Here is a 20111-nt window from a genome sequence, read left to right as displayed (position 1 = left end):
GTTGATGCTTTGCTTCTAAGGCTGGTTTGTTCCACGGTTTTATTTGCCTCACACTGGAAGGAAAACCATGCCCAAAACCCCATTAGGGGGAACTGCAGAAATGGGAACTCTGACAGAATCTCTCTATAAATAGCTGCAAAGTCAAGGGAGCACAAGAGTGCCCAGCTGTCAGCTCGGGCCTGGCAGAGCTGTCCCCAGGCTGCTGGGCAGCAGGGCTGGAGGGGAGCAGGATTGCAGGATTGCAGGGGTTCTGAACCCCAAACGGCCCCAGACCGCCAGCTCTGCATGGCACAGGTGCCCCCTTCTCTCTCCATGGCACAGGTGCCCCCTTCTCTCTGTGGCACACCTGCCCTTCTCTCCCCATGGCACAGGTTCCCTTCTCTCCATGGCACACCTGCCCTTCTCTCCCCATGGCACAGGTTCCCCTTCTCTCTCCATGGCACACCTGCCCTTCTCTCCATGGCACAGGTGCCCTTCTCTCTCCCCATGGCACAGGTGCCCTTCTCCCCATGGCACACCTGCCCTTCTCTCCATGGCACAGGTTCCCTTCTCTCCCCATGGCACACCTGCCCTTCTCTCCCTGTTCTCCTGGGCCCTTTAAACCCCACTGCTCATCTTGCCGTGGTTCCTGCAGTGGTTCTGAACCTAATTTCAGGTGAATTTATTTTAAATCCTGCTATCAGTGGCTACTGAAGAATAGCCTCATTCACTGCGTGAATCCGTGGTGAGAAATAGCTCTGCGCTGTAGGAGTATCTAAATGCACCTTCCACACATGCAAATGAATTTATTTAAAATCAGCGTAGCCCTTGGTGGGCAGCTCAGGAGGCAGGGGCTGGTGTGGAACGTGGGGACATGAAAAGGAGCTGTGATTATTTAAGCAATGGATGTTTAGGATGGTTGCACTGGGACAGTAACATCAGTTCCCCACAAATGGTGATGTCAGGTATGAGGAATAATAATAAAATATATTACTAATCATTAAAAATGAATATAATAATAGAATAAAGAATAAAAACAGGCCAGGCAAGCCCCATGGGAAAGCCAGGAGACACAAACACTGAACCAAATCCTTATTGTGGGTGATTTGTTGTTCAGATAAACATCTTGCTTTCCAAAACCTGCATGTGCAGCCCAGCCCAGCCCCACGGGCACCCAAAGGAGCTGACAGCTCACAGCAGGATCTCCCTTCACTCCTTGGGCCCTGCTGCCTGTGCTTCAGGAGAATTGTGTATTTAGCAGCCTGTTCACAGCTGCGGTGAAATTGCTATTAGCTACTGAAATGTTAATGATGCCCTGAATTTCCCCTGCACAAACCAGCTCTTTTTAAAAGCCTCACATTTGAAACGTCCCCATCACGGCTCCCAAAATGAAAATAAAACTGCAAGTCAGGCTTCAGCTCCAGTGAGAGAAATGCTGACAGGAACATCAGGGGAGTAATGAGTGTGTGGAAATATTCCAGTTTGCAGGAATGAAGCCAGAGCAGCCTCTCACAGGTGCAGCTTCATTTCCCCTTCATTTCTTCTGAGCCCAGAAGCGCCGGGTGCAGCCAGGGGAGCAGTGATCTTCATGTGACAAACAATGCCCAGAAGAGGGCCCAGGCTGTGCTTCACACACAGCACCAAATTGTGACGTTTTCCCAAACAAAAAATGTGCAAAGTAAACAGAGAAAATTGTATGGCAACACCCTGAATTATTGAACGGCCAGCTATGCAGAACAAACATAATTAAAGGGTCTCATTATCTTCTAAATAATCATTGTAAATAATGCTTTAGATAATTACTTCATTAGTTCTCAAAACACTGGCTTTTATTCTCCTCTGAGATTCTATCCACTAACTCTACTCTGAATAAATTGCCAAAAGGGAAAATCAGCAGCAGAGCAAGCGTGTGAGCTGGAAATGCAATGTGTGCTCATATGAACCGATTCAAACCCAGGATGTTTTCAAATGGGTTTTTTGCAGCTTTTCAGATTAGAAGCAGTTTGTTGGTATATTTAATGTGTGTATTTCTCCCTTCAGCCTGCTGGCTGCTCAGCCGATGCTGCAGAGGGGACTGGAGCTTCATTGCTCTCACTAAACACACCCCAGACCCCAGAGCTGTGCTTTGGAGCTGTGCCCAACTCAGAAATCCCAGGGAAGGCCTGGAAGAGCACAACTGGAATTAACTGTGTGCCTTCCCACGGCAGTGAGTTCTGCAGCACGCAGTGCACAGGGCTGGGAGGGCGCTCTGAGAGAAATCTTTGTCTGCCCCCTGCAGCAGCCACAGGCTTCGCTTTCCACTTTCCCAATGCAAAACCCCAAAAGCCTCACTGCTGTCAGGCTCTCCCTGGGGCTGCCCCACATTATTTCTGTATGAAGAGAGCACTCACTCATTGCAGCCTGGGGGTTTCTTACACTGACATTTCTGTAAAAATCTCCCCCATGGGCACAGCTTAAATTAACACACCCCATGGTTTTCCCCATAATTATCTCCACACCTTTCTTGGTGAGAAGCTGCAGAGAAGATGCCACCTCACCCTGTGTTTGATGTAAGCCAGTTCAAAAGTTCTGGAACATTCCTGGGCCCCAGGAACAGCAGGGACACAAAGCAGACACAGCAGGCTCACTGGATGAGTTTATTAGTGCATAGGTTAGAGATTTACTCCCCTCTGACCTCCAAACAAAGAGGTCCACGTGAAAAGGTCTGTTTTGCTTTAAAACAAACTCATTGAGGCAGCTGTTCAACAAGAAGTAAAAACTGTGGAGTAGCCTATTCCAATTTCTGGTCTTGATGGGCAATTACTGCATTACAGAGAGAAAAATTCAACAGGACAGGATTCTGAGGGTCAGTTTACATAACCAGCTGGAAAACAGCAGGAGTGATTTCCCCCATCTAATTCGCATATCTGTATAAATAATATTTACTAATAAAAATCTAGAAAACTACAGAATAAAAGATATTTACCTAGAATGAGCATTAAGGCAACCAATCCTTCCTTACTTTGCATGTAAACTTCCTCCCAAACATCAGTGAGCATTCTGGACTCAGAGGTAAAAGAAATTTGTTCATTGTTGAAGCCGAATTTTCCAAGCGACTTCTTTATGGCTAACTTGTAAAGAGACCAATAATAATAATAATAATAATATTTGTTTTCTTCTAAAACATGCTTGACATCTGAATAGCTCCAGCATATTCACAGTATACCTGGACAGCAAAGCAGGAATATTCATACATACAAGAGGAACTGTAAACTTTGCTGAATTTTATGAAGCCTGAATTCTCCCTTGCTGAGTAACTTTGATCTCAGACACTTTCAACAAAACCCAAGTTTAAGGATTCTAAACTGGTAGGACTGAGTTACTGCAGTCAACATGAGAGCTGAATATCTGAACACATTGATGAGCACAGTTTTAGGCTATGTTTAAAAAGGCACAAATCATCCTCTCCTCTCCTTCTCTCAGAGTGTAAATATATCTACATATCTACATGGATATGCTTAAACAACGAGGAGTCACAAACCCAAGTTACAAATATCTTACACACAAAAATACAAAAATAACCTGTAACACTAAATGCAGTTATTTGGGTACATTTGAATTCTTTGAAGCTTTCAAGTGGTGCAAGCTGGCATTACAAAGGCATGTGTACACCAAAACACTTCATCCATGTTATAGCCACACACATTTCATAACAAATCAGTGTCTTAGTTTGTGTTAAGTTTCAGATCTTCTGGGGGAGCTCATCCCCCTGTGCTGTATTCATACATCAACATTAGCAAACTCCAGAACCAGAAAACTTGATTTGGCTTTACAAAGTCATTTTTGTCATATTCATGTAAGCAGTAAGGCTAAACTGATCCATCAGTTTCCTTTGCACAAGAACTACCTGTAAAATTACCTGCCAAGTGCAAATTCAGCATTTCAGAGCTGTGTGCTTTTACCAGAAATGCTGCAACTAACTTTTTATGAACCACGAAGGAAGCATTTAAAGCAGTTAACCTTGACAGAAAAATAAAAAACCTGGCAAGTGTAAAAAAGCTTTTTTTTTTGTTTTTCTTCTCAAGTAATGCACTAGGCAGTTAAAGGAGTAGTCTTGTCAGGATAAGATATTTTAGCACTTGTTGGAGAAAAGGCATAAGGTTTAAATAGGTTAAGGTGACTAAATAATTAATACACTTAAACACAAGGCTACATCTCATAAAAATATTCACAAGAGTGCTAACAAAGGCAGCACTGGCAAGGTACTTAAAGTCATGATTAGAGTTAGGTTAGCAATAGGAAAAAAAGCCAAACACTCAAAACTCAATAGTCTCTCAACTCCCTACTGCAACTGTAACACTGAGATGTGAAAAAACCCGAAGTTATTTAGTTCAAAACCAAGTTTCAGTCTCACAAGTGTCTAGTTTATGCTGTAAAATCCATACACCCCCTGGTACATTCTGATCTTCATTTGTGAGTAAACATTAAGAGTGATTCTGCTTTCACTTTTAGCCATTAGTGGCAGGTCATCGTGGTAAGGCATCATCTGTGGGAAAGGTTTGGTTTCACTGGAGATGTTCTGGAGTTCCTCAAGGTTGGTAACTCTTGGAATGTGCTTGCTAGGACAGAGTTGTTGCTAGGATAATTCCAAGTATCAGAAGCAGTACAGTTACACATATTATTATGAACATCAATTTCTGCAGGGAAAAGAGAGAAAAGTTAAGACTGAAATACTTTGTCAGAACAGAATTAAACCCATTCAGAGCCACAGCAAGACTGACAGCCAGGCTGAGTGCTGGGATTTTCTTTCTAAGGAGCAATCACTGCTATGATTCCTGTTTCTAACACACATGTAACCACAGTCACAAGACAGAGCATCTGTGCAACATTTCCCTATTTTCCTTTCCAGAATATTGGCTATTACTCATGCCCAACTTCTGTAAACATCATTACAAACAGATGTAGGTCAGCTCTAAGTAGCTGCTCACTGCCACCCTCCCTGGATAAATATTTGCAGCCTGCTCAGGCCCTCACAGCTGCACCCTGAGTGGGACTCACCAGAAGGGCACTCAAACAGTGCAGGCTCGGCTCAGAGGAGCTGCAAGGGTTAAAAAGGAGACATGCTTCCGTGCAAATGCATCAGGGAGCGACTGGGACAGGTGCTCCTGACTGCAGGTAATGACAGTGAATTCTGCCCCCCTCCCACAAACCAGAGCTGAGCCCCAAACCACAGACCGGGATGTTAAAGGGTGTTAGTACAGAAATGTGAATTTCTGGTGAGCTGTCTGAACTGGGCCCTGCTCCGGGTGCAGCCCAGAGACTGGGCATGCTGCAGGCTGCATTTGCTGCACCCACCCACAGCAGGGAGCTGCTGCTCCCTGCTCAGCCTGGCTGGCACTGTCTGGATGGGAAAGGGGACTTTACTGCAGAGACACATGGACACTGAGACAAATCCCATGTCCCAAACACATTGCTGTGTCCCACTGCTTCATTCAGGCTAGCATTAATAAACAGTTTCAAAGTAAGAAACTGAAGATGCTCTCCAAGCCATAATAGCCAATTTCATGGCTGCAGACATCTACTTTTTAAAAACTCTGTTTAAAACCACAGAAACCCCCACTGGTGTCACCACCACAGGTCCTGCAGGGTGACAGAGCAGGGCCACCAGGGCACTGGGCACACAGGAAGGGTGAGCAGAAGGAGACAGAGAGAACAAGAGCCAAATTAGAAATTAGTTGATTAGTTACTTACTGCCACAGTGGCAGGAAGCCATGCATGCTGAGGTTATCCAAGCATCACCGAATACCCACAGACAAACCAATTATTAGAGCTACTATGGCAATCAACACCACTGACACAATGATAATTATCACCATTTTCTGTCAAAAAAACAAGGCAGTGTAAATATTAGGCACATTAACACTTGCATTTATGTTCAATTTTTCAAGTAGTTTTTAGATCCACAAGCACTTTCATTAAAGCCTCCCATATTCTTAAATTGAGATAAAATTATCTGTATAATCTTGCAAATATAAGAATTAAGGTTTCTAAACAGGTAAACTCGTGTGATCAATGCCTGTACAGTTATCAGAGATGACACAAGCCCCATTTACATAGACATTAAGTGGGCTCTTTGAACACTTCTGAAAAGATCTTTTGTAAAGGATCAGGCGAGTTATCTCTGGGTGGATCTCTATCTATAGAAAATGAATTATTCCCTCAAATCCAGCTCACCAGAACGAGCCTCACCCAACTGCACAGCACATCAAAAGGGGAAATTAGAATGCAAAAATAAACTACTTAGTAGTCTGATATCAGAATATATTATTGGTGGCTGATGGGAAGAAAGATACTGAAACAAAGCAAGTGCCCTGGAAAGTGCCAGAACCTTCCTTTGAACTCAGGTCCTCCACAAATTCAGTATTATGGCACAATGCCACACCCCTTCCACAGGGAAGATTCCCCTAATTTATCTGAAATCATTAAAAATCAAAGCAGAATTTTTAAATAATAAGCCTATTCAGCAAAATCACTTTTAATTTTTTCTGCTAGCAAATGGATTTTATAGCTTTAAATTCAGGTAAGTTCACTTGTGATAAACAGCCAGAAACTTTTAAGGTTATTTAGAATCTGAATAACTTAAGGAATTGTGAAAGCTGATAAGAAAAAGATGGGAATTTATCCACTGAAATAATACATTAATTCTTCTTTTGGGGTTTTTACACTCTGTAATGGCAGCTGTGAGTGGGAAACTGTGAACACACCCTGAGCTGTGCATGATGTGTTCTCACAGTCCCAGAAGTGTCTGTCCTCTGCTGGTATTATACATTTTGAGTATTAACTACAGCAGTCATTCACACTGGAAATGCTGCTGTGCTAAATTAAAGCAGTGCCCAGCACAAAGACAGAAAGACAACATACCCTGCGTGCTTTGCTTTGATATTTAACTGCCTTCTTTGTCTCTTCTTTTGCATGCTCCACATAGTCTGTGGCATTCATCACGTTCTTCTCTATGTTGTTGATCATTTCTCCCTTAAAACGAGATTTTGAAGGAAAACCAGGTTATTGGAATGCACAGATCTTTGTCTAATCTAAAAGAAAGGCTCTAGGACATCAAGAACTACTTTCACAATCAATGATGCACGTACTGGGGATGGCATTTGTTCTGTGTGGCATGTGAAGGAAAAAGGGAATGAGAAGCAAGGGCTGCCAGCTCTGAGGAACCAGGGATGCTCATGGGCAGGAACAGAGGTGAGCACCTGCAAACACCGCTGGTGCGCAGGGAGGGGGTTCAGCAGCCACAGCTGAGTGGCACACGGGGACCAGAGAGCCCTGGGAGGGACAGGAGGACACTCCTGCCTCCAGAGGTCCCACAGCTGTCTGGGAGCACACACACGTGAGCTGCTCAGGGACTGGGGTGCCAGGGCATGGCAAACTCAAATCGATTATGAGCAATGGCGACTGGCAGTGAAATGGAGGACTGGTGAGGGATGACAGTAAGTCTGTTACCTGGGTCTCTGTCCAGCAGAAGAAATAATCAGCAGCATAAACAGCAAAGCATTACAGAATGATGCACAAGTAACTTCTGTTTGTGTGTAATTCAAAAGAAACCTGCTACCAATTTCTCTTGGCTGAATATTTAATATCAAAGCAACAAAGGACTTGTAGAACAAAACCCAATTACCAAGAACAGGCAAGATCCTCTAACTTGCTTTTCAGGCAAGTTTCTCTTTAACACTATTCTTTTCACTTTCCTGCAGAAGTCAAACCATTTTAGGGTCAAGGTTAAGAATACTTTTGGTGGATAGTTGGTATTTAAAGACTAAAAGTAGAACAGATTTATGTACATGTCAAGACAAAGCCTATGAATACAAGAGATGAGTTGAAGGACTTGTCAAGCCCTTTACATTCACATTGGCGAACACAGAACTGCACTTCTGCCAGAGGTGCAAGGTGCACACAGCCCTGCTGACACACGTGTCATTCTACTGAGGCTGAAAACCCAAAATCCCCAAGGAATTTTAACAACATTCCACAAGATAGTTTTTCTTACTTAAACATGCCCAGAGATGTTCCAGCATATTGCAATTAATCAAATCAAAAAAAATATTAAATATACTGACTGGAAAGCAAGTCTGTGGTCAGTTATTGAAAGCATAAGGACACTGAGATGGTCAGTTTGTCCACAACAAAACAAGGAACCTGCAGTAATTGATTTCCATTATTACTATTCCAACCACAGTCCAGAGCCACTCTAGATCTGCGCTATCTGAATCTGATCAGCTGCTCTGCCCGTGGCAAGGGAAGAGCGAGGCCAGCCCAGCCCTGTGCCGGGGCAGCCCCACGCACCTGCGTCTCCACAAACATGGCCATGTCCATGAAGAGCTCGTGCAGCTCGCGGATGCTGGACTCCAGCTTCATGATGTCCTTGTGCCGGGACTCGATCTCGTTCAGCGCCTGCCGGGTGATCTGCGAGTCCGAAATGATCTGCAACAGGGACACAGGGACAGGCCTGAGTGCCAGCACCCTCCGGAGCAGGGCAGCAGGGCTCGGAGAGGGGGCTGGCACAGAAATACATACATCCGAAGTGAAAATGGAGGGATTGCCACTCTCCAACATCTCCTCCAGCTCCTCGTCAGTGGTGGTCTTTCCAGCTAGGATAAAGACAACAATTAGCAGGAGAGGATAATGACAAACTTGAAAAGCACACTTTTTACTTTGAAAAGTAACATTTTCTTGTAATTTGCCAGTTTCCCTGTTAGCATTCCCCATTTCAGCAATGTATACATTTGTTTCTATAGAGCGCATTAAAAAAACCCTAATTTTAGGCACTTTGTAGACACTTTCCAAGGTAGAGACACTTTCCAAGACACTTTCCACTATGCTTCAAAGTAAAGTCAGGAACCTTTCTAAATACTCCCAATAATGAACTGGAAGTAAGTCATATGTGAGTCAGTCAACAAATGATTAAAGCACATGTAACAGCAGCACTGATTTCATGCCAGATGAAGTGTCCTTGTGCACAAAAATGGAACCATATAAAAAGAGCTGTTATCCTGTTAGGCATGTTAATTTTGGAATGGCTTTTAATAACACTTGCTGTTTCAGAATGCAGCTTTTCTTGATGCCTCATTTAAAGTTGCAACATTGGAAGTAAATGAAGCAAAGGAAAAAGATAATTTCTTTAATAATTTTCAATCTAAAGGAAATTATTGAGTTTTTCTCTCTCTTCTTTACAGCTGTTCTGAAAAGAGTAATATCAAGGAGTTTGTGCCATGCAGTAAAACTGTTACTTTTCTCTCACACCCTGTGAGATGCTGTCCAAGATCTCTGATGCTTTGAACACCAATGAATAAGGAACAAGGGGGGGCACTACCAATGAATAACTGGTTGGTTTGAACAAGGGGGTACTAACAATAAATAACTGGTTGGTTTGAACACGGGGGCACTACCAACAGGCAACTGGTTGGTTTGAACACGGGGGCACTAACAACGAATAACTGGTTGGTTTGAACAAGGGGGTACTAACAAGAAATAACTGGCTGTTTTGAACAGGGGGCACTAGCAACAATTAATTGGTTGGCTTGACCAAGGGGGGCACTAACAAGAAATAACTGGTTTGTTTGAACATGGGGGCACTACCAACAGGTAACTGGCTGGTTCTGGGGCACTGGGGTCACTCACTGATCTCCAGCTGCCTCTGGATGCGGCCCTTGCTGCGCTCCCGGAACAGCGTCTGCGTCTCGTTGTACTCGGTCATCACCTCCACAAACTTGTGTGCCAGCACCGAGTGCTGAGGGGACAGACAGCGGGACAGGGGTGAGATGGGGACAGACAGGGGGACAGGGCATCAGGAGGGACAGCAGGGACAGCAGGGACAGAGAGGAGTGTCAGAAACAGCGATTTCTGTCACACAGCAACAGCTCCGCACGACACCTGCCAGTGGCACTCACGGCCCCACAAAGCAGCACAGGAGCTCTGAAATGAGCTCAGAACAGTTAAACTAATTCTCCACAGAACCCCCTGGTTTTCTTTAGGCTGCAGGGAGCCTACCTGTGTTTTTCTGATCCTGAGGTCCACTGATGTCCGATTGGCATTTTCACCCTGATCAAAGCTCTGCTCAATAGCTGGGAACGAGACAAGTGTACAGAGTCAGTGTCAGCTATTTAACAGCTCAATTACTTTGTAAATATTATTATTACTTTTTAAAGGTACAAGTTCCCCAGAGACATGGGTAACATTTCAGGGGAGAGGGGTGGCATATATAAGTAAAATTTTAAAATAATTGTGGTAATTGGCAGAGATCTTTAAACACAGTAACTGCTTCAATCATACTCTTAACATTACACTGGAAAATTTTTAAAAGGTGTCATTTTGCAGTTAAAGTTAATCTTCTTCCAAAATATCATCTCCCCAAAAAGCATTTCAGCTGCAGAAGACATTTCTCTATGGAGGAATTCCTTTGCATTGTCATTTTCTAGGTTATTTCTGAAAGCAAGGAGTTTCACTTGTCCTCACAACTTACCCTTTAACCTGGCCCGGATTTTATTAGCAATCTTCTTGATTTCCTCATTTAGTTCTTCGAGTTCTTCTTTTGTTCCTTTAAAAAATTTATTTTTGAACCGTTAATGATTTATTTTAGTAAGTCAGCAAGTCTACAAATCCACCTTGTAATCTCAGAATTTCATTCAGTACAACTCTCAAGTGCTTTACTGTTTTTGTAACAGCAACCATCAGGGGCTTGCTTCTCATGACAGGCTTACACCTGGGCAATATTATTATTACCAAACCTTCAACTAAACCAGGTGACAAACAGTTTTGTTAACACTTTCAGGGTAATGTCAATTTGCTAGTTGAAAGTTAAACGCTCCTGAGCTGTAAGTGCAGGTGAAAGCAGGGATTCCTCTCCCCTTTTCTGCGAGTGCTGGGTACCATGTGTGCAGTGCTTTAACCCTCAGTGACATGTCTGTGCCAGGCACCACCTGGGACATCCTGAGGCTTGCACCAGAGCATTCAGGGAGCTGTGCACATCCCCAGGAACACAGGGAGCTGTGCACATCCCCAGGAACACACAGTGCTCCCAGGTGCTGCCATTAACAGTCAGATGGGCCCTGGTTAAACCTGAGACCCTGAAAAAGCAGCTGCAAAATCGGCTGTGGGAATGCAAACTAACACCAAGGAAAACAGGATAAAATAACACCCCAAATTCAGTTTCCACCACCGAGATGAAGTCACAAGATAAATGGCAAGGCAGCATTGCAACATTCACACAACAAACACCTCAGCATCTTTTGTTCCCTTTTCTCTGAGCCCTGCCAGGAGCACAGACAAGGGCTGGGCAGGGGCCCTGAACTTCCCAGTTCTGTGCTGGGAAAGCACAACTGCACTTCCAGCTCTGGGGTAAAGCCTCTAAAAATGGGGCTGCACGTGGAACTGCAAGTTCTGCAGTGGAACTGCACGTGGAACTGCCGGCACTGCAGCAGCAGCTGGCCCTGGTGCCACACAGGAATAAAGATCTGACAGCACAAGCTGCAGCTGACAACTTCAGCATTTCCACAGATTAGAAGAAACCTAAGCAGCCTCTCTGCTTCAGAAGGAAAACACCCATATTAAACTGAGTTTTGGTTTAGGAAAGGTTTGGATGATGCAAGAAATATTCTGAACACACATTTTTTCAAATGAGACTTTAAAAAGGTCAAAATAAACAAATGTAAGTATTAGTTCAATATAAAAATGAAAATGTTTACTTAGTGTTACATTTTGCATCCTGAACATCTGAAGTTCTATTCTTATGGACAGCTAAAATAAGCAAACAATATTTCAGAATATCTAGCCACACTTATGTGATATCTTTAAAATTATTACTCACTTCCTTCAGGATTTGGTGCTGACAGGATAATGCTGTGCTGCTTCTTCACTTCTTCCACATTTTGTGCTATTTTTGCTATGTTATTTCTAATTTCCTCAACCTAGAGGAAGGAAATATGACAAAGAAGACATTAGAATAATTTAGGGCCAATATTTTTTAAAAAACAAACAAACAAAAACCCCTGCTAATAAAACCCAAGCTATTTCATCTGTAAGTAGCATAGAAAGAAATCCCAGCAGAAGGGTCAACATTTAAACAGTCTGTAATTAATTTTTTTAAACTAAAACCCAGTATTGGTAATAGCAAATATATTCTGAATGGCCAAAAACTCAAGTGCTAATATTCCTAATAAACAATTACTTTAAAATTTCATTAGCAAATTTCTTGTTGACAGGGAATTAAAAACATTTCTCTGCAATAAACACAGAAAATATCCTGAAATAAACTAACAAAGCATTGCCAACATTTGTTTTAGCATACAATTAACAACCATACTGGGGAGGATGTGTAGATGAATTGTAAACCTGAAATGAACTGAAAATTATCTACTGAAATTAAAAGGCACAGAGAAGAAACAGTCAGTCTTCAATCCATGATGACAACTGTAACCTTACCTGCTGGAAGAAGTCATCCATAAAATGGTCTTTCTCGATGATAACTGTCTCCCCATCTTCATTTCCTTTATACTGTAAAAGACAACAAACACAAATCTGTGACGTGACCCCAGGACATGCTCTGAGGAAACCACAGCCCTGCCCCACTGCTGCTCACACACATCTGCATCAGCAGTCCTCCAAGCCAGGGAGGTTTGCCTTTGCTGGGGGCTGTAATCTAAAAACAAACAGGCTGAGAGGCCCAGGAGTGAAGTGACTCCTGGAGAGCAGTGAGTGAGTGCGGGGCAGCCCCAGTGAAATGCACTGCACCAGAAATGAACCAGAAATGCATCCCTGCATTGGTGAGGAGCCCAGGCTCTGCCACCCCGCACCAGGGCAGCCCCAGTGAAATGCACCACTCCACAAATGAATCCCTGACCTGGCTGAGGAACCCAGGCTCTGTCCCATTCCCCAGCCAACCCACGGATCTCAGCTTCTATCACAGGAAAAGACACAATTCATGTGCATCATAGCAGGGAAAGAGTTCAAGCTTCTCCCCTTCCATTCCCTCCTGGAGCACAGACTGTTTGAAGTGCAGTGGGTCAAAATTAGAACAGAATATTACCCTTAACATACAGTCAACAGGTTATCTGTTAGGAAAAACAAACGACAAGATAATTGTCATTAAGGGACTTTCATTACAAGTCACCTTTCTTTTCTTACAAGGCCATCTGATCTCCTAACACCCACTTTCTGCTCCTCACCTCTGATCCTATTACCCAAGAAGTTTAGTTCTGGTTTTCTTAAATTACCGGAGATACGCATTGTTTGCATGACAATTCTGCAATTTAATCCCGTGTCGAACACTGCCATTATCTTATAAAGAAGTTACTGTCAATTAACACAATCTAGGAGTGGCCCAACCCTCAGGGAGAAGTTACAGACTCGTGCCAGCTTCTCTCCCACAAGCTCAGGGAATGCCCTGGGGCAGAGCCCATCTGCGTTCGTGCTGGGGAAACCAAGAGGCCCCAGGAGAAATGCAGGGAGGAGATGTCGCTGCCCTCCTGGACCAACCACCAGGGCTGGCTGAGCACTGGGGAAGTCACTCATGTTGGGGAGATAACGCCACAACTCAAATTATCTGTCCTTCCAGATTGCCATCAATTAACAGCCTTGCTCAACACAAACAAGGGAGGAAGTCTGTGCCCCAAGGAAGTCAGGCACAACTTTACCATTCCCAAGACTGCACTGCAAGCAAGCCACAAGCTCTAAGTTAATGTTTAAAAAGGAGCTACATTTTAAAGACATTTAATTTCATTATCTATACAAAAGAACTATTTATGTTTATATTTACTGATAAAGGACAATTTTCCTCCTTGTTCATAACTGCATCCTATATTTAGCTATTTGAACTAAAAATAATGAAAATACCACCTGCTAAGGGATTCAGAATGCCAGCTTTTAGTAAACCACGTAACACCTGAGTGAATCCTGACTGAATGAAGGACAGCAATGTGACTCAGGTCTGGAGATCTCAGCTGGGAGGCAGCTGACCATGACTCCCAGCCCACAGCCTGTGCCGTGTGTGTCCCACTGTCCCACTTGGTGGCAGCGACACCACTGACAGATCCATTTGTTCAAGGATTTATGGACAGCCTACCTCTGTCAGCAGCACTTGAGACACCTGAGAAGTCTGTCAACCTCTGTTTTCTGTATTCCTAAATCATCTCTTACCTAAAATACAGCTCATTTGCTGACTCCCTTCAACCGATGGGCTTTTGTGCCTCTTCTGACAAGCACACCAGTGACCAAGAACTCACTTTTATCAGAAACACACTGCTCTCCCTGGACTTCACCTCCCCAGTACAAGCAGTATGGGGAGGTGAAGAAGCTGATAAAAAGTTTCACGTCAATGCCTAGAGCAATCTAATAAACTCTGTTTGCAGCTCATACCTTGACCTTGGGACTCAAAGCCTGGGACACAAGCTCCATAAACACTCAGAGACTGAGAAATCCATCCAGCCGCAGCAGGGGCTGGTGCTGCTGTGGCTGGGACAGGGTTAACTCTCTCCCTAGCAGATGGCACGGGCTGGGTTTGGGATTTGTGCAGGGCTGATGACACAGGGATGGTGCAGCTGTACACCTACAGAGGCCGGGCCTTTCCTGCTCCCCTCCAAGGGGCTGGGGGGCACAGGTGGGAGCAGCAGTCCCCAGGTGACCCAAGGGACACTGCAGAGCACATGGCATCATGCTCAGTGCATGAAGCTGTGGCAGGAAGGAAGGGGGGCACCTTTAGTGTTCGGGCATTGTCCTCCCAAGACACTGTTATGTGCGACAGCTCTGCTTTTCTGCCCATCGGAAGTAGGAAGGAATTCCTTTTCCTGCTTTGCTTGCATGCAGCTTTTACTTTACCAATTAAACTGCATTTATTCTCAAATCCATGAGTTCTCTCACTTCTGGAATTCTGCCCCATCCCACTGGGGCGAGCGCGGGAGCAGCTGTGTGCTGCGCTGGCTGCCAGCAGGGTTAAACTACAGAAATCCTCACCAATGTCATGAAATTCTCACCAATGTCATTTCTCAGCTCCAAGCAGAAACTACGCTGATGGCCTATGAACTTTCTGTCACTTCCATTACCTTACAGAACTGCAGAAATAACTCAGGCTGGAGATCTCTTTGCAATGACTGACCTCTGGAACTGGAAACAGCTTTTGACTGAAAAACGTGACTCCTACTTGCCCTTGAAGTTGCGTCCAAGGTTGGCGGTTTCTCAGAGCAGATCACGTGCAGGTCCCTCCTGTGGCAGGCTGCTGACCATAGCTGACCATTCTCCTGGGGAACCAGCCCCCAGGAGTGCCTTATCCACAGCTACAGCCTCTCCCCACAGCACCCTGGCCCCCAGGAGCACCTTACCCAGAGCCACAGCCTCCGTGAGCCCAGAAGCCCTGGTGCACCCCGCAGCCAGGGAGGGCCTGCAGAGGGCCAGCAGGGCTGGGGCAGGTCAATCATTAACAGCCCCGAGCAGCAGCGCTGCTCCAGCCCCAATAAAGCCCTCACACGGCACGGAGGGCACAGGGCTCATCCTCAGCAACCCTCACGTCACAGCCTGACTCAGGCAGAAACCACAGCCGTGCTCTGCTCCTGCTGCAAGCCTCACTCTGTGCCTGTTTCTGCACCACCCAGCTCCAGCAATCCCCGCCTCTGTGACCGAGGCGTTTCACCTGCTCTGAACCGCTCTGGGGGCACTGAGAGACCGGCCGAGAAAGTGTTTAGGAAAAATCAGTGTACTTCTGTTCCAGTCACAGGTCCTGCTTAAAAAAGCTGCAGTCAGATACGAACTTGTACAACTCACTATGTACTACTCATTTTTCAAATATGAACTTGCTGTGTACGACTCATTTTTCAAACATTACACGTAACAGATCTTCATTAACACTCGTGAGTAAAGAAATATAAAAATCAAGTATTTGAAATGATTCACCTATCAAGCATGAAAAATGGATTCCAGCAGATAGCTCTGCATCCCCTTCAGGACGTCACAAGGGGGAAATTTGGGAGCCATGTGGACTATGCAGCCCAAAGCTGAGATCTAACCCAGCACTCTGCCTGAGCAGAGGTTTACATCTAACCTCCTCCAGAAATGACAGAACAACAAGGAAGTATGAATAAGTTTTATTGCCAGACTTTAAAAGGCAGTCTGTTTGCAATACCTGAAGCTAGCTAAATGGGCTCAGTTGAAGGTCTGAACATGGACTGTAAAGCTCTTTTAAAGCCCTTTCAGATGGACCTGTGTCTGTGAACAGCAAACCACTCAAGGCTGGGAGCACACCCTGCAATCACAGCTATGTACTACTCATTTTCTTCAGCCCTACACACCTACTGTAAACCACTGCTGAAAACAGTGTATGGATCAGAGAACCTTTTTATCTTATATTTATTGTGCTCAAAATAACTAAAACCAGTCTGGATTTGCTCAATTGTCCCATTAATTGCATTAAAAGACACTCCAAACAGCTTAGAGTTTGGGCCTGCTTAGAGTAATTTAGAAATGACATTAAAAGAACCCCCTAAAGTTGAACAATTACAATTATGGTGGCTGTCTTCTCAAAAAGCACATAGTTTAGAAAACTTCTCTGAGCCAAGAAAACAAGAGGAAGCAGCATTATCTCAAGGCTATATAATCTGCATGTCATCAACCACTTCTTTCTCCAGCCACTGTTTAACAGCCTAAACATAGTGCCCTTACAAAAATATCTGGCAGTTATGTTAATGTTGTGTCAAGGAACCACAAACACTGATAGGCAAGCCTTTCTCCCTCTTCCTTACACTGATCTAGGAAAAACTAACAGCAAAATGTTTTGCTGGCTGCCCAGTAAAATGCAGGAACACAGGAATGAGGAGATGGGAAATGAGAATTTCTGCTCATTCTGAAGGCAATGGTGTGCTCAGTTACAGCAGGCCAGTGCAGGCTGGGATCTTTGGGACTCCCTGTGCACCAGCGAGGTTCTGGGGGCTGGAGGGACACAGAACACACCTGACACAGGTGAGGTGCGCCCAAAGGAAACAAGGAAACCCTCATGGAAAGGGAAAGAGGTGAGGCACAGCTATTCCTGAAGACTTTGCAGGCCTAGGCTTGCTGGAAAACCACAATGCCTATGTTCCACTCTTCATGATTAGCCAAATGCAGTACAGTGAAACTACATTAATAAACCTAAACGCTTTGGAAATGGGCAAGCAAGAGTTAACGCATTATTTCTTTGGATTCGCTAGTCCTTTTCAGAGCATCTCATCCATGTGTCAAGCATCTCTGTTCAAAGCATTCATTCTATAGAAGAGAAACCACTTTACAAAATCATCATATTTTTGTTATTTCAGATAAAGAAGATGGAAACTGCTACTTCAATGAGCTGCCCGTGGAAATGGGAATATCCATCTCCCTTGGATATGCAACTTCACAAAACTTCAGGTCAACTACACACTTCTAATTGTGACGAAACATAGACTAGATCTTCAGTCTTCTTCATTAGAACAAAATGTTTAAGCTGTTCATTAATTCTACAGTGGAAATGACATTGATGAACACATGAAACACTTCAACAATACTGGCCCACACATTTAAAAAGCAGCCCACTACAGTAATGTTTTCAGATGTGAAATTCTAAAGCTGTGTTACAAATTCCTCTGTTCAGCTGCATTAAACACTTTTAACGCTGTCAATGGGGGCTGTGGCAGGGTGTGGACTTGGTTTCTTCCATTTACAGAAACACAGAACAGGATTAAGTCTGCGGGTACAGAACTATAAATATAAAGGAAATTTGGATCACTACTGGCTGCCTCATCTATCTGGGAAGTGTGCACCAGCACGGAAATCTGGCACACGTTCCCACAGCCTGGAAAGGGAATAACTATACCTGAAAGAAATGACACTGGTTTTTTGGCATGACTCCAAGACATCATTCCTGGTAGAGAAACTGTAATTTAATAATCCTAAAACTTTTCCAATGCCTGTTCACCCTTTCAGAGAGGAAGACAAAGAGACTGGTAATTCCATCACTAGAGATGGAGCTTCCAAAATGTGTTTTATGATGCAGAAGATGTAAGAGCCCCAGACCCGAATGCAGCTCAAAACAGCCCAACTTCCACACGTACGTGGAGTACTGGAACTATCACAGGAACTCCTGAGCGTTCTCCATTTCCATTCCTTTTCAGGAAAGAAACAAAACAAACCCAAAACAAAAACCCTCCAATATCCTTTTATTCTACCCAAGTCATATCCTGTTGCAGACAGACGGATGGTGCCTGTCCCCAGACTCTCCCTTCTTTTTTAGGATACTGTTTCCAAAGCACAAGTAGGGGAAAGGAAAGGAGCGTATAAACAGAGGCAGCTACCATTTTGTAAACACGCGGAAAATGAGGCTTGCAGAGCGCTTTCCTGCCGCATCACGGCCCGGGAGCCGCCGGGCGGGCCAACCCACCCCGCCGCGGCTCTGGGGCGGCACCACCGGGGAATTCAGCGGAATTCGGAGCAATTCAGCGCAATTCAGCGCCGCCCGAGGCACTCCGCAGCGGCGGCGAGCAGCGGAGCAGGGCTCGCTCAGACACCGCGGAGGGCGGCACAGAGCCCGGGATCCCGGCGGGAGCGGGCCCGCCCGGCCCGCGGTGCCGCCATCCATCCATCCATCCATCCATCCCGCCCGCCCGTCGCCCCGGCCCCGCGCCCACCTCGGCCAGGTCGGCCAGCCGGTCCTTCATCCCCGCGGCGGCCCCGCGGCGCTGCCGCCCTCCGCGCTGCTTCCTCCGCGGGGCCCGCCCGCCTGCCCGGCCGGCCGCCCAGCGCGCACGCTCGGGCCCGGGCCCGCGCCCCGCCCGGCGCCGTGACGTGAGGGAACGGGGGCGGGCAGCGGGCACCGAGAGCGAGGAGCGGCTACATGGGCACGGCTACATGGGCACAGCGGGCGGGCACGGCTACATGGACACGGCTACATGGGCACGGCTACATGGGCACAAGGAGCGGGCACTGACAGCCGGCTCGGCTACATAGGCACAAGGAGCGGGGAGCGGGCACCGAGAGCGGGCGCGGCTACATGGGCACGGCTACATGGGCAGGGCTACATGGGCACGGCGGGCGGGGAGGGGGCACCGAGAGCGAGGAACGGCTACATGGGCACAAGGAGCAGGCACGGCTAAATGGGCATGGCAAGCAGGGAGCTGGCACGGGGAGCCAGGAGAGGGCACGATGGAGCGGGCATAATGGACCGGTCACGGCGGGCCGTCCAGCCCCACAGAACGGGCACGATGGAGCGGGCACGGCGCTGATATTCTGCTGATTACCTTCGGATCTCACAGACTGATCTAAGCAGTGATCTAACACCAATCAAGTGTTTTGCTGCCTTTGCTGAATGGGTTATCTGGAGCAGGTGTTTTGTGCATCCTCTGAACTGAACGCTTAATTATACATGCCGATAAAACAGCTGCTAAAAACTAGATTCCACATGGTAATTTATCTTTTTAACAGTGAAATAAGTGTTTGCCAGAAGTTCAAATGCTATGATAATGGAATTTTTAATTATTCGAAATTAAAGTGCTAGATAGCTTGCAGGGAAAAAGAAGTTCACTAATAAATTTGTTACAATATTAAGAAATAACTAAAGCACATACACAGTGTTACACAGACAGTTACAGATTGCTTTTCTCCCCATATTTATATCCTTTAAAACTGCCAAACTCCACTAATGTGGCTTTATGGCCTCGTATTTATAAACACATTCCTGTTTGTCAAAAGGAGAGGTGGAATTCACAAGGGTTTTACCAGGGTGGCATTGTGCTGAGAAATATAAAAGATGAGTTCCATATTCTGAAAAAATAATCCTGACACCTAGAGGCGCTCAGCAAAAATGCTAGAAACCACACAAACCCAACTCCTCTCAAAAAGGGAAGGCAAATTCAATGTGCCAGTGATTTTTCCAAGCAAATCTCATACAATATTTGGATTGGCATTACACTATCAAATAAGCAAAAATTACAGCACATGGCAGCCACTCTTGTAAAGCTTTGTGTGTATTTTGTGTCTATGTCAGAGGAAATTTACAAGAAATAAACTATATTTGTATATATCAGCTGCCATGAAATACTTTCCTTGTCAATTACATTCATTCAGATATATGTAAAAACATATCATTTATTTATTCTAGA

The 20111-nt window shown here is 45.2% G+C and overlaps 1 protein-coding gene across 3 annotated transcripts; it reads right to left on the bottom strand.

Annotated features, from left to right (window-relative positions):
- Window positions 1-2596: 2596 nt before the first annotated feature.
- Window positions 2597-18805, bottom strand: STX2 (syntaxin 2). 3 transcript variants are annotated; one of them, XM_074554139.1, is made up of 11 exons: window positions 18642-18805; window positions 12442-12513; window positions 11828-11927; window positions 10484-10558; window positions 10012-10085; window positions 9643-9751; window positions 8539-8612; window positions 8308-8445; window positions 6880-6990; window positions 5777-5837; window positions 2597-4655 (listed from the first exon to the last, which is right to left on the bottom strand). In XM_074554139.1, exons 1-11 carry the CDS (start codon window positions 18669-18671, stop codon window positions 4501-4503), a joined length of 999 nt encoding a protein of 332 aa, XP_074410240.1. In that variant the 5' UTR covers window positions 18672-18805; the 3' UTR covers window positions 2597-4500. The 3 variants fall into 3 exon arrangements, with proteins under 3 accessions (XP_074410240.1, XP_074410239.1, XP_074410238.1); XM_074554137.1 differs by having other exon boundaries at window positions 4515-4655; window positions 5710-5837; window positions 18642-18804; XM_074554138.1 differs by lacking the exon at window positions 5777-5837 and having other exon boundaries at window positions 18642-18804.
- Between the last annotated feature and the right edge of the window lie 1306 nt (window positions 18806-20111).

This window comes from Zonotrichia albicollis, chromosome 18 (genome assembly GCF_047830755.1).
Source record: "Zonotrichia albicollis isolate bZonAlb1 chromosome 18, bZonAlb1.hap1, whole genome shotgun sequence".
Lineage (NCBI taxonomy): Eukaryota > Metazoa > Chordata > Aves > Passeriformes > Passerellidae > Zonotrichia > Zonotrichia albicollis.
Note: the sequence above shows the minus strand (reverse complement) of the source record. Positions and strands in the feature narration are given on the sequence as shown.